The sequence below is a fragment of the Tupaia chinensis genome, unplaced genomic scaffold (genome assembly GCF_000334495.1).
Source record: "Tupaia chinensis unplaced genomic scaffold, TupChi_1.0 Scaffold000688_1, whole genome shotgun sequence".
Taxonomy (NCBI): Eukaryota; Metazoa; Chordata; class Mammalia; order Scandentia; family Tupaiidae; genus Tupaia; species Tupaia belangeri.
The window spans coordinates 4,081,139-4,107,450 of NW_006160211.1; the positions used below are offsets into that span (position 1 = coordinate 4,081,139).

Genomic DNA, 26,312 nt, shown 5'->3' on the forward strand with positions numbered 1-26,312 from the left:
CTTCATCCTGTTGGTATTTTAGGGATGCACGCACATGCGCCCAGCAAGTTTCTCAAGCTGCCAGTGCCAGGACTCAAATGAATTGGCTATGTGGGGCTGGCTCTTCCAAACTTACTGACATGGGACCTGTTAACATGTGCAGAATGTGCTCTGGAAAACAATGATTGCCATATCCTTTTGAGCTTTAAAATCCGACTGTTAATGATATTATTCCTTTGAGACTCTACCACTTTGTCACTGAGTAATTTAGTCTTGCCATGAATCTGCAGACCCTCACTTTACTTTTCAAGACTTTAACTGTTAAGCAAATGCTTATGTGAAACCAGAACAGGATCAGGCTGTTTTTAGATGACCTCTAAAAACTCTGAGATGTTAGGGTTCTCTGACAATTATCACAAGGATGCACTGAGGACTAAACCGGGAAGTACGTACCCAGTGCTGTCACCATCACGGTACTAATGCTTATTAAGTGACAGCTTTGAGATGAGATTCTTCAGTTTCACGTTTAGCCAGCGTACCATCCGATTCTGGGCAGAGGCTTAAGGCCCAGGATGACAGAATATGAAGAGAGAAAACTGGAGAATAACCACAGAAGTCAACCATCCAACACTCACTTTTGTAAAATTCTGGTTTCTTTTTCCAGTGTATGATTGCTACATTCTCTTTTTAGTTCCGCCTTGACCTATCTTTAACATCTCATGTTTCTTCTTTAGCCCCATTTCCATAACAACAAAATATTACTCAAAACCAATTTTAAGACATGTACTCAAATTAGTTTTCTCAATTGTCCAAATGCCTTAATCATTAGTAACAGAAGACAGGAATACCAGAAAGCAGTTACTTATCTTCTACTATAACCTCTTCTAAAAATTCTTGGTTTAGCCTGACTCACTCTAAGGGCTTAGGTACTATTCCTGGAATGAAGGGAGACACCATACTGATAATTTCTCATACTTCTGTCTACTCTTTGGGAGATGCCAGGTGTGACATGGTGTGTTAAATGTCTTATAGACTAGGAAGCTTCAGCTCCCAATGAGGAAACAACAGAGAGAGAGAGAGAGAGAGAGAGAGAGAGACAGACTAAAGATGAATATTTACATGTCCTTGTCTGAGACCTTTAGTGTGAGCAGTAGGTATGAAGCATGTTCAATGTATTTCTCGTATATTTTGTAATTATGTTATAAATACAGTAACACTGGATCAAAATATATGCAAAATTATTGCTCAAAATAAAGTTATGAATTAACAAAAGGCCTTAGCTAGGCTAATAGTCAAATAAATTTACTAAGAAATTTTTTTTTTTTTTTTTTTTTTTTTAACAAGTTTTTGCTATAGGGTGCATGTGCTTGCCAGAAAGACAGAGAGGAACAGAGAGACAGAAATCGAGAAACTACCCCCTGGGGGGGATGGCCACGCCGCAATCCCTTCTCCTCCATTCTCCTCTTGGGATCTTGAGAACACGCGCACGTGCCCAGCGTTAGTTTAAGCCACCAGGTCTGGGATTCAAATTGCAGTCTACTATATGGGAGTCCAGTGACATAGCCATTAGGCCAACTGCTGGTCCCATCTTCTTATTCTAACTTAACAATAACTCTTGGGAACCTAACTGGATTAAATTTGAACAATCTGATCAGTACTGAGGAGAATCATCATAGCATGTACACAAAATAGAGAATAAAATTTTAATGGTATCAAAAACAGAACTTCTTTTTGGCCAATTTAGTACTTGCTGGAATAAAGTTGCAAAATGTTACTCAGTAACGGACTTAGCTTCTAAATCAAGCCAGAATTACACATACTCTGTATATTACTTGAGTATATACAAGTACATCCCATGATAACATGCAGAGACATGGAAACAAGAGTACTATAAAACCCAAATCACCATCTCTATTGATGAAGAAATAATGAACTGAAAACAAAACACCTGTCCAGTAGTCCAGTACATCTTATTTTGAAAAGGGGGTTGTGAATGTTGCTCTCCAAGAATTGAAATAAACTCCAAATGGTTAAATTGCTTTTCATTTTCTTAATATGAAAAAAAGGAAGCAGATGTATTCCTATGGGAATGATATCAAATGAAGAGGTTTGATAGAATTTCACTGTTCTCAGGTAAAAGGGCTCTTTACATTCCAGTGGTTAAGAAGGATTCCCTTAAAGCTTTTAGGCATTTGAGTGTCAAACCTACAGCAACACGCTCGAGTATCTTTAATGATACGGTCACATGACATGAGTTTAATTTTCCTGAGAACTAAATTAGACTTACAAAGTAAACAGGCTATGAAAATGACCTGAGTTCATAGGAATCGCTAAATTCAAAAGAGATTGCTTCAGCTTTGCGAAGATCTCATCAAAAGCGTTTTATAGCAAGGGTTTCTTAGTGAGTCATGTACTTGGTTATAGAGCCTTGGGATTTTCTTAAACACTAAAAAAAGTGTTTCATGTTGTGTAAATTCAATGAAAGGCCAAAAGAGCCAACATACCAATGGTGTAGAGTAAAAGCTACAAGTAAGCCAGATTCCACTCTCTCATAAAGAGAAGAGTAGGTGAGATGTGCAACTGACCAGCTTTGCTCTCAGATGGCCAGTGATTACTAAGCTAAGAAATTCCTTGCAAGATAAGCAAAGACAGCACCTTAAGTGGAACCTAGTGAAAGCCACTCAGAAGTAAGGGTTGGCTGTGGCAGAGATGGCTACTGATCTTCTCTAAGGAACCCTTCCTTCGTGTGTGAGAACCCAAGAATGTGTAAGTCAAGTAGGGTAACATACTGACTTCATGGCCATTTTTCCAAATTATGAATGGCAACTTTTGTTATTATTATTATTTGCAAACTACTAAGAGGTCACATGTGAAATATTAGTCACTGAACAGTGAACACTGAACACTGACATATAAAAGAATATGGTCTGGCTTCAATCCAGGCTTTTCTGATCTGCTGTGTAACTGAATGCAAGGCACTTTAAATGTTTTGGTGCCTTGGTGTATTAACACATAACATGAGAATAACATTCCTTTACTTACCTCAAGGAGCTACTATAGGTTACTGAATGCATCTCTATTAATGCACTTTGAGCTCCTCAGATGAAATGCACTGTGGAAATAATTATAGTTGAGGAAGACCCTTCCAGTGCCTCAGAATCCTGATTTATTGTGCCTATGTGGTTTCTTAAAAACTTTAAAAATTCATTAGTGGCACTCCATTCCTTTATAACTACTAATTGTTTGGCACACAAATGTTTATACATTTAAAATATTTGTCATACTTCCTAATCCAAAGACACTGATTTCTAGTAAGGATAATATTTCAATTATGGAGCATTCTGTGTCAAGTTTAGAAAAACCTCAGCTTTCTCTGAGATACATGTGACAGAATAAAAAGTTCATTAAAAAAAAGTTGAGCTACTGTTATATGTGTGACCACACAGATTTTTAATGAAATAAAAAATACTGAAAGTATGCCACAGTGTCTATATATTCATCTGAAGAGTACAAAGATGTAGTTCTGAGAAAAAGGGTTATAAGACTATGGAAAATAAATGTGGTTCTTAAATTATGTTCAAAGGAAACATTAAGAAAATGTAATGTTTCAGACATTGAAATAAAGCAGTTAGAGGTAATAAATTATAAATACAGTAGTTCAAATATTCTTTCTTTTATAGCATTAGTTTTTCTAGACAAGTTAAATTCAAATAATTTTAAATGTTATATTCTTCTTTCAAAGGAATGTGGAAATGGAGGCTTTCATGGAAATCTAAAACAATAATACCACCTTGTGATCTTTGTATAGAATATACTGGACCTTGACTATTTCAGATTTATAACATACTGTGGTTAATACATCAGCTCCAATGCATTAATATGCATTTATATTTGACAGAAATTAGACTGTGATTTATAACCTTGACATGCAGTTCATCCAAACCTTCCTTCTTTCCAGGTCTTGCTTGATTCTCTGCAGGGGGTTTTGTCAGACTCATAATCAAAATGATGAAAACTGTGAATAACTTCTTTAGGCCTGAAAATGTTTTCTTTTTTAAAAATAAAATAAAGTGCTTTTTAAATTCAAACATTTCTTGCCTTAAACAAAACTGAAACATACTTAGTCCTGAAATCTCCATATCTTGACACACATTTTAACAGGAAGGAAAAAAGTCAATTTTGGGTCATTAATGTCCTTCAAGAGTTCAGATTGGATCTAGGTTGGGTTTCGCGTCATTATCGTGCTCATGTTTGTACATGAAGGTTAAGAGGAAGAGGGCGACATCCAAGGATGACCAGTAGGCAGTGTGCGACGTGACGGCTGACCAGTAGCGGCTCTCCACAAGGCCTTCTCGGAGTTCGAAATCAATCCTGTGATCCAGCTCCACTAAAAAGAAAAGAAGTTAAAACAAATGAATAAAGACTACCGCTGAGATAGGTTCCATATAGACTTATTAGAGTTGAGAGTAAAAAATTAGCTAATAGAAGTGATTCTCTAATTGCTATTTTTTTAAAAAGTGGTTTTTACTCCAATTATACAGGAAAATTTCAAAAGAGCCTTAGTAGCCCAAGATTCTATGTGGTGCAGTTCTTTCCTTTGGAGCTCAAATCGATATGGAATAATGAAGAAAAACAAAAGAAAGTTCACTTGGTATCAGAATTTCTTTGGAGTTAAAAAAAAAAAAAATGGCTTAAATCTTGGCATTACCATTTAATCCTTATGCCTATCCTGTAAACTAAGGAAAATGGCCTCTTGGAAGAATGACAGGCCAGGCGTGCATACAGTAAAGCCCATGGGAGTGCAATGGTTAGTCAAGGAGTCCTTTATTACCAAGGTCCTATATAATAACTGGTTCCATGGGGATATGTGAGAAGATAAGCATCTTTTCACATTTTAAAAATGTTTTCTTGTTGAATTCCTCAAAGGCAGCTACCACACACCCTACTCTCTAACGTCAGCAAGGTGTAACATCTTCCTGGGACACGCAAGTTGCTTATTAAATGTTCGTTCAACTGAAGAAGAACCTGCTGGGTGGCTGGGAAAGTTAATTGGGAGGAAGAGTGGTGATTCTTGCGAGGAAGCACTTTGCTTACAACAGTGCCATCCCTAAACAATTCAGGTAATTCAATCATGCTTGTTCTAAAACCCACAACATCCTTGCAATACCAGTTAGAGAAAAATTACCTTAGCACATCAAGGCTGTAAGAGTATTTCAATGGACTGATCATTTAATAGAGTGAGATAAACACTCAGAAAAATGTCACCTTGATCTCCAGGAACTTCCTTAAAATTGCCAGTGAGCTAACACAGAATTCTGAAAGGCCTATCTTATAAACAAAAACACCCAAATCACTACCAACCAAACACTTGAAGACGGCTCTTCATTCAGAGTGCTAAAGGGTGTTAGAAGTATGAACCGGCAAAAAGTTCAGAGACTGGAGGAAAATCTGGGCTTTGCTTAACACTGGGAATTTGGCAATTACACATAGGAAATCATATCATTCTAAGGAATGATTTCATATAAATGCTTAGTTAATGCTTATTTTAAATAGATATTTAATTGGTGACAATACCATTTAGTACTTTAAAAAATGCTTATACAGTTACTACTTTTCTATTATGCTTTTCTGACAAGAAAGGTCTATGGCTCTATCTATGCATTTTCAGAGGAAGTTCACATTTATGAAGTATGAATACAGTTAGGCTATAAAATACTTGTAAAATACAATGACACAGGTTTTTTTATGAAGTTTTTTAAAAAAATAACTGCATTTTTCCCCCCATTTAAATGACAGTAAAGTAATCTAAAACAAGTCAGAAATAGCTGAAATCTGTAACGTGGACCTGGTGATGTTGTAATGTCCTAATCTTTTATCTTTGGTATTCCATGGGGCATTTGTGTAGACCTGTAGTACATTCCAGCATGACAGACGGGAAGATGAAATAGATGCGAAAACTAGAATTTTCAAGCCTGATGAAGAGGCATCAAGGTGAAGTTAGTTACAAGGAAAAAAGAAGAGGAAAACAGAAGAGATGGGAACACATGTGTTAATATTGGTGAAGAACACCAAGTTATAATATCTAAGAATTCACTTTCATGTCACAAATGCCACTGTATAATGTCTTCTTTGCCCCCCCAAATTTTCAGTTGAAACCATTTTAAAGTCAAAGAGGGACCAGCATGTGGTGTGGTAGCTAAGGGTGCTGGACTCCCACATGGCCCACCATGGTTCGAGTCACAGATCTGGCAGCTTGCTTTCTCACTTTCCATCTCTCTGTCTCTCACTCACTCTGTCCCTCTCTGGTCAAATAAAATAAATGAATGAATGAATAAATAAATAGATAAATAGATAAATGAAGTTAAATAAAATAATTATTAAAAAAATAAAGTCAAAGAAAGGCAGATTGTTCCGGTTATATAACAAGTGTTGCCTGGTCCTTTGATTTTATGCCCCTGAGATTTATACTTAATATGCAATTACTGACAACACTGTCCTCCATGCAGTAGACACTCAAATGGTCAATTATTGTCCTATTATGTGCCCCGTCATTCTTATCACCTATAGGGGCTTTAATCACTAACTTGGGCACGCACGTACATGTCACTAACTAGATTGGTTCCCCCTACCATTTTCTATTATCTTCTGGTTGTGCCCATCGAAATGGGAATTAGGCCCAGCCTATATGACAAGGTCTGTATAATACTGAACCCCAATGCTGGAAGCCTCATGGCAGACCATGGGTTCAGATCCTCAGGTCAGGTTGAAAACATACCAGGTACATAAGGGCATGAGTGCCCAAGATGCTGGGAAAAGGAGATCAGGAGTGATGAGACCACGTGGAGGGTGCTTTTGTTTCTCTCTTGTATGGGCATGCACCCTTTGCCCCGCCTCCCCCCCAAAAAAGGAATTTATTAGGTCAGGAAAGCCATGATGTATTTTTCTATGCAAAAATGTGTCATGACTTTTCTAGGGCCCATTAGGTAGACAGCTTGTCTCTGATAAATAAGATTCAGTATCTCATCTTCCTTAAAGTCTCAAGGGAGTGCTATGTCAGGATAGTCACACAGAAATAAGAGTTCAAAAACTAAGAAAATGGCCAACTTAATCATAGGGACAAGTCTGGAGTTGAATATTATATCCGACATTTCAATTGGGAATATCGAACCACAACACAAGACAGATAAAGTACATGAGACTGAACTGGTGAAATAACATTTTGCGACTTTTGACTAAAACATTGCTGCTTTTCTTCTAGGCTTTGTTGTCCGGTTTTAAGAGTTTTTGTCCTGTCTTGAGCTGTCAAAAGGTTCATGTACCTACTATTTGAACAGAACACTAACCTGTTTCCAGGCTTTAAGTTTTAAGCAAATTTCCTTACCAATTCAAAACTGCTTTTCTTGAAATTAGCAGCTGAACTTGCTATTGAAAGTAGATTATCTAAGAAATCATGTGATCAATAAAAAGCGTGTGTGTGTGGGGAGGAATGGAATACAACTGTAGACACCAGAGACAGTGCGAGAAGAGGGTGGGAAAGGGCAGAGGGTCAGACATAGGGGTAAATATAAATATATATACACACACACACATATATATGTGAAACTAGAAATGGAAAATTATTGATGACAACATACATGATTAAGCCACTATGCAGTATATTCTGGATGGGGAGCCACTTTTTGTATGCTGTGATGATGATTAGGGGATGAATGTAGATTTTAATGAAAAAAAAGTTTCAGGGAAAAAATGCATATTTGATAACTGTAGTAAGCTATATAACCCCAGTTAGGTGCTACTTTATAGTATGTTCATTCTACTCACTGAAGTTTATGCCTAAAGTCAGACTTGTGTTCATGGATATGTATATATCAGCTGCACTTGCTATTGGAAATATTTAGATTAATTAAGTTCATTAGTGAATTAATAAAATGGGGGGAAAAGGCATAGAAAGCAACCATGGATACCAGAGACAGTGTAGGAAGAGGGTGAGACACGGCAGAGGGTGAGAGATAGGGAATCAAGGATGGTAAAAAAAAGCAAAATATACAGGAAACAACAAATGGAAAATTATTTGTTGACGATAACATGTATGTTGATGTGCTTGATTGAGCCAATATACAGTGTATTCTGAATGGGAAATCTCATTTTGTATGCTGCAATGATGTATAGTGAATGAATGTAAATAAATAAATTTAAATAAAAAAAACAACAAACAAACAAACAAAACTTCATGACAGCCCCCTCCAAAAAAAAAAAAAAAAAGTTTACTCCAGGTGGTCTGGCTTTATGCAGCTGACCTCACATTTATGTTGGTTATGTAGGTAGACGGATGGGATTAAGTGGGCCTATCTCATTTTCTTTCCCCCTTTTACGTAGATTGCAGAATTTCTAAGAGGTTCTATACAGCAGTAGTTGCAGCATTCTGTAAGTGCTGTGAGACCTGCTCTTGGTCAGCGGAGGCTCAAACCTACACAGAATTACCTTGGATCTACTCTCTTATTACCATATCAAAAAGGGATGGGGCATCACACAGATTTTTTTTTTTTTTTGAGAGGTTTTTGCTATAGGGCACGTGCACTTACCAGAAAGACAGAGAGACAGAGAGACAGAAAGCAAGAAATCACCCCCCAGGGGAATGGCCATGCCGCAATCCCTTCTCCTCCATTCTCCTCTTGGGATCTTGGGCACGCACGTACATGTACACGGCGGGAGCTCAAGTCACCGGGTCCTGGACTTGAACTGTGGTTGACCACATGGGAGTCCAGTGGCATAGCCATTATACCAACTGATACCAACTGCTGGTCCTGAGGTTGGTAGTTTTTTTAAATTACATTTTAGTCATTATTATTTTTTAATTCACCAGATAGAGAGAGAGAGAGGAAAAGTGAGAAAGCAAGCCACCAAGCCCAGGACTCAAACTGCAATCAGCCATGTGGGAGTCCAGTGCCTTAAACACCACACTACCTGTTGACCTGACAGTTTTTTCCCCTAGTTCCTCTAGCTGAGGTACATCAAGAAAAAGAAGAATATAAAATCATCACTTTTTCTCCTTTCTCTCTCTTGAATGGCTAAGCACTAACATTCTCTATCCACAAAGAATTAGGTTCCAGAATAGCTGGAGAAATAAAAATGAGAAAGAAACTATGATTTTAAACAATCATCAGTTCTTTGCTTCTACTGTTTTAAAACATAGCTTATTTTCTTTGTGGGGAGTCACAAAAAGGCATACTTTCTTCCCTAGTCTCCAAAGCAGAATGTTTACAATCTCTGTCATGTGAAGGTAGTGTCATCAATACTGTGCTTTCTTCAGAGAACACTTTTATGCACAAGGCTCATCAACATGGATATAGTATTAAAAAAGTAAAATACGAGGGGCCAGCAGGTGGCATGGTGGTTAAGATGCTGGATGCATGGCCTACTGTGGTTTAAGTCCCAGACCTGGTGGCTTGTAACTCATGCCAGGTACATGTGTGTGCATGCCCAAAATCCTGAGAGGGGGAGGGATTATGGCATTGCCACGCCTCCTCGGGCTGATTTCTCACTTTCCCTCCTCTCTCTGTCTCTCTCCAGTAAGGGCACGTATCCTAAAAAACAAAAAACAAAAAAACAAAAAACCCCCAAAAACCAAACCAAGTAAAAAAACCAAAACCAAAACAAAAGTAATATATGAATAGAAAGTAGGCATCTTTGTATCATAACGGGTACTAATTAGACAGATTTCTACCATTTAAAGGAAGTATCGCAGCTTCCCTGGAGAGAAATTTTGTAAGACTTCATGAATCTTAAGTTATCTTATTTTTAAGTAACAATTATGGTCATACATGTATAATTCTTGGCTCCACATAGATATCAAGAGAATGATGCGGCCAGCTGGTGGCATGGTGGCTAAGGTAGCTGCATCTCACATGGCCAACTGCTTGGTTTGAGCCCTAGACCCCACAGCTTGAGAAACATGCCTGGATTATGTGCACGTGTCTATGCCCAAAGAGATGGTAGAAATGCAGAAGAAGGAATTTCAGCTTTCTCATTCTTCCCTCTCCCCACCCCAATAAATAAGAATAAAAAAACGAAAAATAGTTAAAAGTACTAGCAAAGGATATTCTGTGCTTCTAAACAAGTAGTGAGAGTCAAAAGATTCTGCTCAAGAGTTCTTACTAGCAAGTTACATCTGTCTGTGCTGCCTCACAGAAACTACACGTCATATGGCTTAGTATTTTGACATTCAAGGGATATTTGCATTTTGTGAATTATCATAGCTCCAGATACATTTAAGAATATTTTCTATCCATGGCACTGGCAGGTGGCCTGGTGGCTAAGGGTGCTGGACTCCCACATGGCTGACTGAGGTTCGCATCCTGGACCTGGTGGCTTGCTTTCTCACTCCCCCCCCCCGCCCCCTTTCTTTGCTCGCGCCCCCCCCCGCCCCCTTTCTAGCCTTCTCTGGTCAAATTAAATAAAATTAAATAAAAAAATTCTTTGGAAAAAAAGAGAATATTTTCTATCCTTTATTTTAAAAAAGTTACTAGTGGGGCAAGCAAGTGACGTGGTAGTTAAGGTGCTGGACTACCACATGACCGACTGCAGTTTGAGTCCTGGATCTGGCAGCTTACTTTCTCTCTCGGTTTAAGTTGTGGACCTGGTGGCTTACTTTTCCTCTTTCTCTGTGAGCTCATGTGCCCTATACCAAATTTAAAAATAATAATAAATAAATAAAATCAATAAGTAATTTTTGTAACAGTTTCCCCCCCTCCCCCTTAGGGCTCATGCACTCACTGAAGAGAGACAGTGAGATAGTGAGGAGATAGAGACAGTGAGAGGGAAAGTGAGAAATCATCCTTCTGGGGGAATGGCCATGCCTCAATCCCTTCTCCTACTGGGATCTTGAGCACACACACATGTGCCTGGCATGATTTTGAAGCCACCGGGTCCAGGATTCAAACTGCGTTTAGCCATGTGAGAGTCCAGCAACATAACCACTACACCATCTGCTGGTCCCAATAAATAATTCTACAAAAAAAAGGTACTAGCAAAAACTAGAGTAAATTTTATAACCAACTGTCTTTTTGCCAAAAAAATTTTCCAAACACAAATTTACCCTGAAAGACATTCCAGTATCTAACATTTGGCAACAGTTGGCTATGTGGGTAAATCCTGAACACAAAAAACCACAGAAAATGGTAAGATATGGTGGACCTACCACAATCTGGTGTAATGAAATTTTAAAATCTTCTTTAGAATTACTCCCTTCCGCTCATTCTTGGTTCTTCTCAAGAATAATAGTTTCCACATACCACATGCTTCCACTTCTGTGGTTTCACCCATGCTGGCTGTTCTTCCTGTAATGTCTTTTCATCTCTGCATGCCCAAATCCTACTTTTGCCTCAAAACCTTTTGATTTCTCCAGGTGAAAGCAATTTCTCATTTCTCAGAACTGACAGGAGTCCCTTATCTGTACCTCCATTTATGTGGCTCTCATCACAAGAATGTGATATATTAGATATTACAATTTTTGTAGTTACTTATTACCTATCTTCCTTTACTAGAATATATGCTCTCATAATAACACTTAATTTTCATACCAGCATATAGTAGCGTCATGGCCAGTTCTGAAGTCTGTTTCATTCTGTTATCTTTTCTAGTGACTACCATGGTATTGGCTCATGGTAAACATGTAGTAAAATAATTGGATGAATGAGAACAGGAGAAGAGAAAACAGAAGCCATATAAACGGCACCATCTGTATCAGCTTGGTGTAGTTGTGACTAATGGCCTAGCTGCTTAGGCCATTGAGGGGATAAATACAGGGACTATGTGATTGTAGGAAAAATGTGTGAGTGAATTAATTTTCCTTCTTTCAACTCAAAATGCAAAAAATTATAAATAAAATTATTATTATTATTATTATTTTTTAGGTTTTTGCTATAGAGCATGTGTGCTTGCCAGAAAGACAGAGACAGAAAGAGATAGAAAGTGACCCCCCAGGGGGGACGGCCACGCCGCAATCCCTTCTCCTCCATTCTCCTCTCAGGATCTTGGGCACGCACGCACATGCACCTGGCGTGAGTTCAAGTTACCGGGTAAGGGACTCGAACCGTGATCGGCCACATGGGAGTTCAGTGACATAGCCATTATGCTAACTGCTGGCCCCTCAAATTATTTCTTGATAGAACAGATTAGTTAATAGCTTGGGTAGAGATCAGAGAGAGCACTTACATATGATCATTTCTTAAGGAGAACTCACTGAGTTAGATCACCAAAAACTGTTAGAAAGCCAATAACACAGCTTGTTTTGCAACTTGCATTGTCACGTAAGAGAGTTTTCTTAGCAATTAAAAAAATGTTAAAAAGCAGTAAAAAATTAATAACATATACAAAGGAAAACCTGTAATATGATATTTTTCCTCTTTTTTTGGTCAAAGGCAAAATCCAATTGTTTACAAAGAAAGAGGAGCTGTGAAAAAGGAATGAGAAGTTAGTCATAAAAATAATTTTAAACTGCTAAGATTCTTAGTGACACATTTAGAATATACTTAAAATTAAGAGATCAAAATACCTCTTGCATCCAATAAAACTATTTTAAAAATAAATTGAACCCCCTAAAGTACATTAAATATTTGTGTTGAAACCAGATATCAGCTATGGCATACCTACAGCCCTAAGTGGTAATGTTATTAATATTTGAAGTAACTAGAAATGAGTACATTCTTTGTACTATGAAACACTTTCTTATATCAGTATATTACATGAAAAGAATAATGAACCTCTTTGAAGACTTTAGAGAAAAAAAAAATGACCTACATGCTTTTCTGTAAAAACATGAAAAGAATAATGAACCTCTTTGAAGACTTTAGAGAAAAAAAAAAAATGACCTACATGCTTTTCTCCCCTCTGTAAAAACGTTCTCTTTTTTGCAGAAATGTACAGGAATATCATATATTTTAGCACATGAAAGGCTAATCAATACTTAGGTTTCAGGACTACTACCACTTAAGATTAGAAAATATGGGAAGAAAGTAAATATAAAATAGCCTTTAATGGAAGCTGATTTTATGGAAGAAATGGTCCAAGTTTTCAATAAGCAGAAGAACTAGATCATTTTCATAGTGTTCCGAGTGCTATGCCTGACATATACCATACCGAGGGCATTATCTTTATTCTGCATTACATTTTCCGGGAAAAGAAGTTGTGGGAGATTAAAGAACGATTCTTGAAGTCTGAAATCTGTGAAAAAAAAAACACAAGATGCTGTAAAGGGTTGGTTGATGGTTAAAATTGGCCTTCAATGATGCAGTGGTCAAAAGTTAGAACGACACTCCGATATAAGCTGATTAACCCCAGCGTACATAAAGTACACACTTTGGTTTTTGTGAGGGGCTCTCCATGGAAAATGTAAGCACGATTAACTTTGAAATGTAATGTCATCAGTTGTTAACACCCAGATATTCCCCCCAAATTTATAGCTAATTTAGGTTCAACCTAAAGGAAAAACAATGCTAAAAGAAACAGATCTTTTCTTTTCACAATATGTTTCAAACACAGGGAAGGAAGGCACAAGGAACTGAACAGTCAAACACTGAAAAGAAGCCTAGACTTTTCCAAGACAATGAAGAATAGCTATGTAAGATGCCTCAAGGTGATTACAATGAAGGTGGTTTCAATTGAACCTTCAAAGAAAGAAACTCTAACTGATCATGCATTCAGTCTGTGACCATCTCACCCTCAAATAGCAAGAGAATCAAAGTTGCTAGCCTCAGAATAAAGGTTCTCCAGAAGAACTGAAGAAAGGAAGGAAGGCAGAATCACTTAATCACAATGACCAAATTCCAGAGAGACTTAAGGAAACGTTTTATGATTTGTAAGAGATAGCCAAGACACCAATTATGACATAAGAAATCTGTCTAAATCAGGATTACATAGGAGAGGATATTGTTGAAGCAAACTGAAGGATTAGTAAGCCAATTCTTGGTGATGTGATTTAAAAGGCAAAACCCTCTTGCAGCAGTCCAAGTTTAGCAGTTACATTTAGATCTAGGGATGAGTATATGTAACATTAAGACTCAGGGATAGATCACACAGAGTCGGGTCTAATGTTGACAAGGATTTTACCGTTAGAACCAGCAAATGTATATGCAATTATGACAGAATATGTATTTCATTAAGCTATCAAAATATAATGACACGTACAGCTAAGCATATCTACTGTCTACTGTTCTGGAAAAAAATCAGGTTTCTTGATTATCATTTTGAAGTTATCATGCTAAATGTAAATAACTAAGTTTTCTTCCCTCAGGCCCTATAGATTCTCTCTCTATATATATGTCTTCATTACCCTTTTTCTGGGGCTCAAATCCTACCCTGCTCTTCCACCCTCTCATTCACTCTAATATTTACTAGCATCACTGCTTCACATGGACACATGCAAGGACTGTGACTTCTTATCTGCCAACCTTACAAAATTCTTTGAGATTAATTTTCCTTAGAAGTGAGTTTTCTTTCGACATCTGCTTGTCACAACAGAATTTTATATTTTCACGATCACATTTTTAATATTAAGTAGTAAAAAACTTAAGTCAGTAATAACATAAGAATTCTTTTTTTTTTTTTTTTGGAGAGGTTTTTGCTATATATAGGGTACATGTGCTCACCAGAAAGACAGTGAGAGACAGAGACAGAAAGCAAGAAATCACCCCCCAGGGGGGATGGCCACACTGCAATCCCTTCTCCATTCTCCTCTCGGGATCTTGGGCACGCATGCACACACGCCTGGTGTGAGTTTAAGCCACCGGGTCTGAGACTTGAACTGCGGTTGACTACATGGGAGTCCAGTGACATAGCCATTATGCCAACTGCTGGTCCCCATAGGAATTTTTAATGAAAAACAAAAATTAAATTTTATGCAAATATCACAGGGTTAAACAAATTTTCTAGGCAGTGTTCAAAAAACTCGCCATTATACAATTTTCAGTTCTCAGAGTCTGGCACAGATTGAACTAAACTGAAAATGTTGTTGGCCCAGATAGGAATTTCCAACCCTACTGGTACCTGATCCTGGAGTGGGGCTGACTGTGAAGGAAATATCCAGCTTCTAGGACTGCCACACCTGGAAGTATTTCCCTCTCCAGTAATTTTATGGGTGGCAATGGATTCAAGGTAGTTTTAAAACTTAGAGTAGCAGACATGGTAAGAACACAATATTACAAGTAGCTGAAATGAAATCTGTTGAAAAATTTTTAGAGAAATGAAAGCAAAGTTTCCCTCTTGCTACAAGTTACAGAAAGGAAATAGCTAGTTTCAGAATCTATATTGCCTTATACATGTCAATAGAAAAATATGGCTTGAATGATAAGCTTTATTTTACTGGAAATTTAAAAATAATGTTCAAATTTAGGTCCTTGGAGGTAAATACATACTAAGTGTCTTAGTGCTTCACAATTACTCAAGATTTTAAACTCTATTAAGTCTATCAGAAAAAAATGAAATGAAGCTCCACTCAAATGCTAAGTCCAACATAGCTATCTATTCGCTCACTTCTTGAAAACCTACTTTACACTAGGAAGCCAGGGTAACTGGAAGCCATAAGCCATATGGTAGATCCAAAAAAATCACTGTGCTACGAAGGTCTTCTAATTAGGCTGGATGAAGGGAACCGTGGGGTCAGGGGCAGGAAGGGTTTGGCCCACCAGTTTTAAAGAATTGTCAAGAATGGACAGCATAGATTTGAAGCAATTATGTGAACTTTTAAGACTGAGAAGAGCATATAAATAAAAATAGACTTTCTAAAAGTCAGGGGATACTTACCCCAAAGAGATTTGTTTTATGATCGATGTTTAAGGTCCTTGTGCCATAAGGCCCTGATTATTAATGTTCTAACTATTAATTCATCAATGCAGAATGTGAAACTGCATTTACCTGGAAATTAGTCTTAAAAACGTAAACAGAAGGAAGTAATTTTTCATTAAAAGTTAAGGTATGCTTTAGGTGTTGCCAGTATTACTATCTTAAGCCTCCCTGCCCTCAAGCTTTCAACAAGATACGGTATAAACGTAAGGGAAGAACTGTAAGAACTAACATGCAGAATCAAGGAAGCCAGAACTGCTATGTGGGAGGGTCTGTGTGGACACGGTGGTTGTAGGAGGAGAGGCCATCGGTTTCTTCTCGTCTTCCATTGCGTCTTTAGCTGTCTCAGATGGCTGTGATGCAGATGAACGTCCAAATCTTGAGAACAACATTCCTCCAAGTCCCTTTCCAATGCTAGCGGCCCCTGTATTTCACAAAACAGGCAAGTCATTCTGCTGAATCACATCACATCCCAGCTCAAGAGCACCGCCCATAATTACAGCCAATTGGCAGAGGGACCAAGCCTTAGTCATGTTTTTCCAGGGTGGGAACATAACAAAATTTTAATTTATATTGTAGGTTTCTAAATAAAAATGGTATTTAATAGAAGTAAGAACTCTAGGAATATAGTTTATAGACAGATACAAAGAAATAAAGATTCTATTTTATCGAAGTGATCATTGTTTATTAAAATATTTGGCAAGATTAAAACCTTTACTAAAAGAACCATACCATTGACACAGGGTGTATATTTACCACTGATGTACTTAATACTGAAGTTAAGCGGATATGCTATAAAAATAGCCATCAATAAACCATCTGTGAGTAGAACAAAGTGAAATAGCAAATGAGTCCGCATATTAAAGCCTATTTATAGTGCCATCTTGTGGCAGTATATATTAAGGCAACTTGTAACCCTAAGCAATGGACATACTCAAGTGGCACATAACTTGAGTTCCGGTGATATACCAAACCTTGTGCTAGTACTGGGCATAAAAACAAAAATTAAATATCCTTCTTGTCCTCAGGAAGTACACAGTTTAAGAGACTTTCAGAACAGACCAGCTAAGTGGCTGGGGCTGGGGTATACCCTCGGAACACAAGCATCCTCTCATTTCACAGACAGAAATGAGAGCCATATGAACTATGAGACTTGCTCAGGATCTCACAGCAAGTGGTAGAGCCAAGAAGAATGTTCAATTCTCAGAACGATGATTCTTTTCCTGATCTCTCTAGCTATCTCCTTTTTTCCCTTAATTTTTTGCTATAGGGCACATGTGCTCGTAGAGGGGCGGGAAAGAGAGACACGGCCACACCGCAGTTCTGTTGCCTCCATTTTCCTCTCTCAGGATTTAGGGCACACACCTCTGGCATGCCTCTCAAGCTGTTGGGTCCAGGACTTGAGCCATGCAGCCAGTCATGCAGGACCCAGCTGTCTTAACCATTACAGCACTTGTTTGCCCCAAGCCATCCCATATCTAAAACAATAGGGTCTGATGTAATTAGAGAATATTAGATGTTTTGATTTTCAAATATGAACAGTGACGGAGTAGTTAATTCAAGACACTGCAATAAACTGTTGGAAGTTTTATAATACATGTGGTATTTCCAAGTAAGAATGCTTATATCGATAAATACAGAATACTTGAGAGAAATTACCTAATATACTTGCTTTGCCTATATTTGTTATAGATTCCCCATAGTGTCGCCGGGACAAGACTGGTGAGGTCACAGGGCTTGGTATGGTTGAAATGCCTTCATTTTCTGAAATTGAGGTAGGTTCTTTTGCTGGGTTGAGAAAGCTTGGCTTCATGTGCTCATAAGGTAGAGGATTCGAAGTATTGTACCAGTGGATCTGGACGGGTGAGATGTTGCTGTAGTGTTTCAGTATTAACGGTTCCAATCTGTAAGCCTGGATTAAAAAACAATCACAGAAATACATTAAGACCCAGTGCTGGTTTAATGACCCATTCTTTCCTATCGCATGCTGTATAGATCTCAGAGAAGGAACTGAAAAAAAAAAAAAAGAGAAAAGAAAAAGGGTATTCCAAATACGTATTTCTTTTTTTTTTTTTTTGAGAGGTTTTTGCTTTTTTTTTGAGAGGTTTTTGCTATAGGGTCCGTGCGCTTGCCAGACAGACAGAGAGACAGAGAGACAGAAAGCGAGAAATCACCCCCCAGGGGGGATGGCCACACCGCAATCCCTTCTCCTCTATTCTCCTCTTGGGATCTTGGGCACGCATGCACACGCGCCCAGCGTGAGTTTAAGCCGCCGGGTCCGGGACTCGAACTGTGGTCGACTATGTGGGAGTCCAGTGACATAGCCATTACGCTAACTGCTGGTCCCTCCAAATACGTATTTGCTCACTGTTAATATGTGGTTGGTCTAACTACATTTCCTCAATGTTAAGATTATAAAAATAGGGACCAGCAAATGGTGTAATGGCTACGTTGCTGGACTCCCATGTAGTCGACCGTGGTTCAAGTCTCAGACCTGGTGGCTTACACTCACACTGGGCATGTGTGCGTGTGTGCCCAGGACCCCGAGAAGAGAATGGAGGAAAAGGGACTGCAGCGTGGCCATCTCCTCTGGGCGGTTAAATTTCTTGCTTTCTGTCTCTTTCTTTCTTTCTGGCAAGTGCATGCACTTTATAACAACAACAACAAAAAACAAACCTCTGTCCAAAAAAAAGATTATAAAAATAAATAAACAAGTGGAGTTAGTCCTGGCTAATAGAGTCCATTAATTAGTTTTTCAGAGAAAAAAAGAACATTTATTATATCCCAATATTGTTAGCAATTGGGTTTGTATTAGTCTCACAAAGCAGTAATGTGGTTTTCAAAGAGGTTAACATAGTAACCACACAAATGAGATGCTAACATAAGACCTTTGGTCTAATGTAAAGCAGGGATTATACAGAAGAAAAGGCGGTAAATGTGGGTTTGGAATTTCAATTTCCTATTCTGACCTTTGTGACTTAGTAAGATGCTTGTCAGGTCACAAGGTCTCAGAGCCTTAGTTCCCTGGGCTACAGAAAGGAGATACCACTCTGTTCTTTACGGAGGGGTGAGGAAGAATAGAGAACGTTTGTAAAAGCTGCCTACTCCAGTTTAATAGATAGAAATATTTTAAAAATACTAAAAATTCACAGAAAAACTATAAAATCAGTACTAAAAATGTATAACAATGAGTTAAGAACCCTTCTTTATAGTACAACGAAGTCTAAGATAGACCAAGGACAGAGCTCTGAGGTCAACTATGAACTCAAGTTCATGCCGAATTATGAGAGAATGATCACAATGATGTATATCAACGAAATGCTACTGTCTAGCTGGATGTTTTCTCATGTACTTTACTGAGTCCTAACAACTCTATAGGTAAATCATTATCATCTATATTATGTAGAGAAGACACAGTCTAGTAAATGACTTGTCCACAATTGTGTAGTCTGTATTTAAAACTCATACAAAACTTCTAGTTCAGGAATTTCTTAAATATAACATGACCCTTTAACACAATGAGAAACTTTCTAAAATTCTGGTGGTTAGTCGAAGTTATATTTATTTGGTATTAGCTAAAGATCCTTTAAAAGACTACACAATCATACACAGCTATCTTTCCAAGAATAAATGCTTTTAAGTAACTAAATAGTTTAAATAACTACTTTGCTTTAATAGTCAGCTATATACTTCACTTTGTCCCTAAAAGGAATTAGGAAGGCATTTTCCTAGTTTAAAAAATGTTTTAAAAAATTGCTGGGGGTGCATACACTCACTGGAAGTTGTATGTGTGAGTGTGGGTGGGTGGGTGGTGGCGGTGGTGAGAAAGCACGCCTTCTTGTGGGGATGGTCATGCTGCAAAATTCCTTCTCCTCTGTAGTGTTTTTTTCAAGTTGCGGGGTCTGGGGCTCAAACCTAGACCATGTGGGATTCAGCTACCTTGACCACCATGCTATCCTCTGGCCCTCTCTAGTCTAAAAATCTTAGTTGGCACTAGTCTATTTAAACACCCTTGGAATGTTTACATTAAAAATTATTTATAGCACAAACATAACAGAGTTGAAAAAAATCTAACATTTTATAATTTTAGTAGGTTATAATCAATAGTTCTGCCTTCTCATATTTAAAATACAGTATTTGAAAATGTTCATTTTTAAGAGGATCTACTAAACATATGTCAATATTAAAACACACTTTGACATTATGGTTGCTAAGATTATTATTGTAACCACAAGTTATGATTTGAAAATCCATTAGAGTCCTGTTTCTTCTATTAATTGTCCAAGGATATTTTAACTCCCTCCCTCCCTCCCTCCCTTCCTTCCTTTTTTCCTTCCTTCCCCAGGAAGGATGGCCACTCTGCAATCCCTTCTCCATTCTCCTCCCAGGATCTGCAAAATTCCTTCTCCTCTGTAGTGTTTTTTTCAAGTTGCGGGGTCTGGGGCTCAAACCTAGACCATGTGGGATTCAGCTACCTTGACCACCATGCTATCCTCTGGCCCTCTCTAGTCTAAAAATCTTAGTTGGCACTAGTCTATTTAAACACCCTTGGAATGTTTACATTAAAAATTATTTATAGCACAAACATAACAGAGTTGAAAAAAATCTAACATTTTATAATTTTAGTAGGTTATAATCAATAGTTCTGCCTTCTCATATTTAAAATACAGTATTTGAAAATGTTCATTTTTAAGAGGATCTACTAAACATATGTCAATATTAAAACACACTTTGACATTATGGTTGCTAAGATTATTGGTGTAACCACAAGTTATGATTTGAAAATCCATTAGAGTCCTGTTTCTTCTATTAATTGTCCAAGGATATTTTAACTCCCTCCCTCCCTCCCTCCCTTCCTTCCTTTTTTCCTTCCTTCCCCAGGAAGGATGGCCACTCTGCAATCCCTTCTCCATTCTCCTCCCAGGATCGTGGGCATGCATGCACATGTGCCCACTGTGATTTTCAAGCAACTGCAGTCAGCCATGTGGAAGTCCAGAGCTGTAACTGCTACGCCATCTGCTGGCCCCTTAACATTATGTTCTTATATGTCTAATATAAACAGTTCATCAATATTTTATAAGCACTAAATTGACTAAAACACAAATGTTTTAAGAAGATGAACTTTTGGAAATATATTCAAATAAATGAACTATTATTTATTGATTAAACAGTATCTTGCAAGTTTCTTATACATTCTTCTGAGAATAATCTAGTGTTGAAAAAAAAGAGAAAAAAAATCCATATTTCAACTCACCACTGGATCTGTAGGATGAAAAATATTTAGTAACCGGTTACAAATCTCTCTAGGTAAAATATGATCTTGACTTCCAGAATTTCCTGGGCGGATGCCACGCAATGCCAAAAAAACAGCTAGTGGGGATCCCATACAGAAGAAATTCTCCACCTAAAATGATAAGGTAACCCAATATTTTAAAAAAATGATTGTTATTTTCAACAGAATTTGTGTGTAACAGTACAGCTGGCCTCTGTATCTGATTCAACCAGCCGCAGATGGAAAACACTATAGCAAACAACCAAAAACAAACAAAACAAAACAACAAAACCCTCCAATATAGTATAACAACTATTTACATAGCATTTATAGTTTATTAGGAATTTTATCAGGAATCTAGAGATGATTTTAAGTACACGGAGGATGTGCATAGGCTGTATGCAAATACCATGCCAGTTTTTATAAGGAACTTGAGCATCTGCTGGTGGGCTGGGGTAGGAGGACTCTATAGATACTGAGTGATGACTGTAAAATACAAATAATAAAATTATCCCTAAGTATACCTGTCTTTTTCAAAAATAAGTTTTGTCTAGATGGTATCTGTTATTTGTTAACTATATGCTGAGCACTAATAATCATTCTAGAATAATCTATTAGATGACGAATTTTTCTGTTTTCCTATAAAAGTGTTATGACTTTTCTGATGATCCAATGTTTCCAGGAGTAACTTTATTATCTTTAAGTCTAAACAAAATTAAAGAATGAGAAGAAGAGAAGAAAGTTAAGGAGAAGGAAGATAATTTCATTGTATTTCTACATACTACTCAAAAGATTTCCTGAGCTACTACTTTGTGTAATGTGTGGTGAACTAGGTTCTATGATGGAAACAACAAGGCAGAGCTTGTGCATAGTTCTGTCAGGGAAGCAGAATAAAATAAATGCATGATAGCAGGGAAGAGTGCTATAATAGAGTGGAGAAAGGAATAACTAATTTCAACTCTGAGGGCTTTATAGAAGAGGTAGCATTTGCATTGGCCAGTAAAAGACAAAAAGGGTTTCCATAATTGAGGTTGAAACATTAGAATGACAAAGAATGACATTCCAGACTGACACACACACACACACACACACACACACACACACACACGGGCCCCACACCATGATCTGTCCTTTACCTCAGCTAGCCGGGAACATACAGGGAGGCCCCGGAATGTGAACCCGGGACCTCCCAGGTGGGCTGTTGTCTTACTGCTGAGGTGCGCCGGCTTCCCTGTCTTATTTCTGAGAATAGGAATAGTCTGATATGGCTGAAATACTGGGTGTGTGTGTGTGTGGGGGGGAAATGCAGCTTGGAATGATAATATTCAGAACCTTGATTAAGACATTTGGATTTAACTTATTATTTATTTATTTTTTTGGAGAGGTTTTCGCTATAGGGTGCGTGCACTCGCCAGAAAGACAGAGAGAGACAGAGAGAGAGAAAGTGAGAAATCACCCCCCAGGGGGGATGGCCATGCCGCAATCCCTTCTCCTCCCGGGATCTTGGGCACATATACACATGTGCTCGGCGTGAGTTTAAGTCACTGGGTCTGGGACTCAAACAGTGGTTGGCTACATGGGAGTTCAGTGACATAGCCATTACGCTAACTGCTGGTCCCTGTATTTAACTTACTTTAGAGGTGGTGAAGGGAGAATAAGATTTGACCATATTTTAGGAATTTAAATCTGGTAGTAGGGTGTGGATGAACTAGAATATAGAGACTGGTGACCTGGGGATAAGTTGGGAATCTACTGAAAGAGTTTAGGAAGAGATCATCCTAACTAGGGCAGGACAACTTGTTCCATTCAGAAATGGAAATGTGAGATGATGGGGTAGAACCCACACGCTTGAATGGCGATGCGGGGGAGGAATGAGTCAGAGACAATTCACAAGGATTGAGTTTAGCTGACTGGGAGGATCGTGGTTCCATTAATTATAAAAGGAAACTCTCTAGGTAGAGTCTATTTTTATCCAAATGAGTTTTGAGGTGTCTGTAACATACACAACGTGTAAGCTGGAAATTTGGGGCAAGTGACACAGAATTGGGTATGTCATCATTCAAACTGAAGTGCTGCCGTCATAGAAGGGACATGGTTGTCCAGAAGTATATAGAGTAAGAGGACTTTATGTCATACTATGAGGAATGTCGACATTTAATGAGCAGACAGAGCTATAGAAGGGAGTGAAGGAGAAAGAGAGCCAGAATAAAGCAACATAGTAGAAGTCAACAGAGGGAGTCTGGATGCCCTGAAGTGACTTTTTTTTTAATGAAAAATTTCACATTAATATATATTTTTAAATGGTACCTTTATGCTAGAGAATGTGTGAGAATTTATTTTATTTTACTTTTTCACAGAATTGGGTGACTTCAGTAGGCTTAAATACTGTAGAAAATTAATGATGTTACTACAGATTAAAAAATAAGAAAAAGTATTTTAATTTTTTTTTTGAGAGGTTTTTGCTATAGGGCGCATGCGCTTGCCAGCCAGACAGAGAGAGACAGAGAGACAGAAAGCGAGATATCACCCCCCCAGGGGGGATGGCCACGCCACAATCCCTTTTCCTCCATTCTCCTCTCGGGATCTTGGGCACGCATGCAACGCGCCTGGCGTGAGTTTTAAGCCACTGGGTCCAGGATGTGAACTGCGGTCGACTAGGTGGAAGTCCAGCGACATAGCCATTACGCCAACTGTTGGTCCCAGAAAAAGTATTTTAAAAGATAGAAACAGATGAAAATACTGATTTCTGAAAGGAATAAGGTAATTTCTTCTATAAAAGGAGAAAAAAAAATGGACAGGGAAAGAAAGAAAAAATAGCTGACCTAAGAGAAGAAAGCTATGTAAACTTTCTACCTCACATTGCAGTAAGCCTTAACTTCTATGCCACCTGCCGGTCCTAGTGAGATCTACATTTGTCAAATAATTTTAAAGGTGGAAGTAAGGTTTAGACATTTAACCTTCTTGGTCAGCGGTGAGAAAGCAGATGAATTCAGAGATGTTCAATATTTGGGAACCAGCAAAGCCTCGAGATCAGAAAGAAAGTTCCCTGTTGGTGTTTCCTATTCTCTACACCAATGCTTGTTACTATCCCTTTTTCTTTCTCCCTCTCTCTCTAAGTTCAACAGTCAACTGTGACAAATTTAACAACACCTGAATTCTGAAAGTAAATCCATCTCCTGGTTAACAGGCATGAAAAGATTTTTGCTCCCTGTAGAATCCTGGAGTTCTAAATAGTAATTTGCCAGTTAGCAGATATTCCTGTGTCAATAACAGATTTCTGTATGTTTTCCTCTGAGTAATTAATTAACAGTTAAAAACCCTTATTAGATTATATGATTATGTACCAGAAGGATATTCAATTAAAGTACATAAATTCAATAATTTTATATTAATTTCTGAGATCCTAAAATACTTAGTGGATCATACCCAACTCTCTAGTAAAAAACCCAGAACATAAAATAGAACAGTTTATTTTTTTTACTAGGCCAATTCTATACATTTAGCATTAATTACATAAAATAATGATGGTCCTGGGACCAGCAGGTGGCATGGTGGTTAAGGCGCTGGACATTCCCACATGGCCAACCAAGGTTCAAGTCCTGAATCTTGTGGCTTGCTTTCTCATTTCCTCTCTCTCTCACTCTCACCCTCTGTCTCTCTCTGGTCAAATTAAAACAAAATAAGTGAATGAATAAATAAAATACAATAAATAATTATAAAAAAAAAACACACGACAATTAAAAAAAATGATGGTCCCACAGGAACTTCAAATTCCAGGTTGGAATGAATGAAAAAGTAGTTGTTAAAATTCTCAAGGTGAGTGTAAGAAAAGCAAAAATAATTTCAAAGGTATTTTGGAATAGAAATTGTTTTAAATGATAGGGGTTTTTTTGTGGGGAGGGTTTTTTGTTTTTTTGTTTGTTTGTTTTTTGCTATAAGGTACGTGCACTCACTGGGGAGATAAATACAGAAAGCAAAAAATCAACCCCCAGAGGGGATGCAGTCCCTTCTACTCCATTATCCTCTCAGGATTTTTGGCATGCATGTACATGGCACCCGGCATGAGTTTTAAGCCACTGGGTCTGGGACTCGAATCACAATCAACTACATGGGAGTCCAGTGACATAACCATTATACTGTCGGCTGATCCTTTAAATGATACTCTAAAGAACTAGTATTTGGAAGGTCTTTGGCATAGCTTAGTATTTTTTTTTTAATTACTATTATATCCTAGGAAGTCAATGGAACAGGTTATACTCATTTTATGTACAAATCAGGAAACTGAGGTAAGAGATGGACTTTGACTCAAGTTATACAGCCAGGTTGTAGCCTAGGAAGGAAGTTACAGTGTTTTGCTGGGTCTTGCCTAATATTGACTTCCTATTTGTTGTTGTTTTAAGAATTATTTAACTCTATTCATGTATTTACTTATTTTAATTTGACCAGAGAGGGAGGGAGGGAGGGAGGGAGAGAGAGAGAGAGAGAGAGAGAAAGCAAGCTGTCGGTTCCAGAACTTGAACCACAGTCAGCCACCTGTAGTCCAGCGCCCTTAACCACTATGCCACCCAGTGGCCCCAGCTTCCTGTTGTTGTTGTTTTTGTTTTAATTGTGTCCCATGCTTTTGTTTTCAATATATGAATCATTACTTCTATTTTATAAGGCTGAAGAATCCAATAGAGGGACCAGCAGGTGGCATGGTGGTTAAGGCGCTGGACACTCCCACATGGCCAACCAAGGTTCAAGTCCTGAATCTTGTGGCTTGCTTTCTCATTTCCTCTCTCTCTCACTCTCACCCTCTGTCTCTCTCTGGTCAAATTAAAACAAAATAAGTGAATGAATAAATAAAATACAATAAATAATTATAAAAAAAAACACACGACAATTAAAAAAAAATGATGGTCCACATGGAACTCAAATTCCAGGTTGGAATGACTCCAAAGACTATGTTCTTATAGCCTTGGGTATGTATAGGGGCCAGCAGGTGGCATAGTGGTTGAGGTGCTGAACTCTTCCATGGCTGACCAAGGTTCAAGTCCCAGACCTGGTGGCTTGAAACTCACACCAGGTGTATGTGCAGGTGTGCCCAAAATCTCAAAAGGAGAATGGAGAAGAGATTGCAGCATGGTCAGCCACCCAGGGGATGATTTCTCACTTTCCCTCTCTGTGTCTCTGATGAGTACATATGCCATATAGCAAAAATCTCTTAAAAAAAAAAAAAAACTTA

General features: G+C 38.0%; 1 protein-coding gene across 1 annotated transcript in view; it reads right to left on the reverse strand.

Annotated features, from left to right (window-relative positions):
* Positions 1–1,668: 1,668 nt before the first annotated feature.
* Positions 1,669–26,312, reverse strand: part of DDHD1 (DDHD domain containing 1) — a 181,800-nt gene continuing 157,156 nt past the window's right edge. Inside the window, 5 exon segments of the mRNA XM_027776631.1 lie at positions 1,669–4,366; positions 13,117–13,200; positions 16,049–16,240; positions 17,476–17,728; positions 21,071–21,220. Coding sequence (XP_027632432.1) covers positions 4,185–4,366; positions 13,117–13,200; positions 16,049–16,240; positions 17,476–17,728; positions 21,071–21,220 — 861 coding nt within the window. The 3' untranslated portion in view covers positions 1,669–4,184.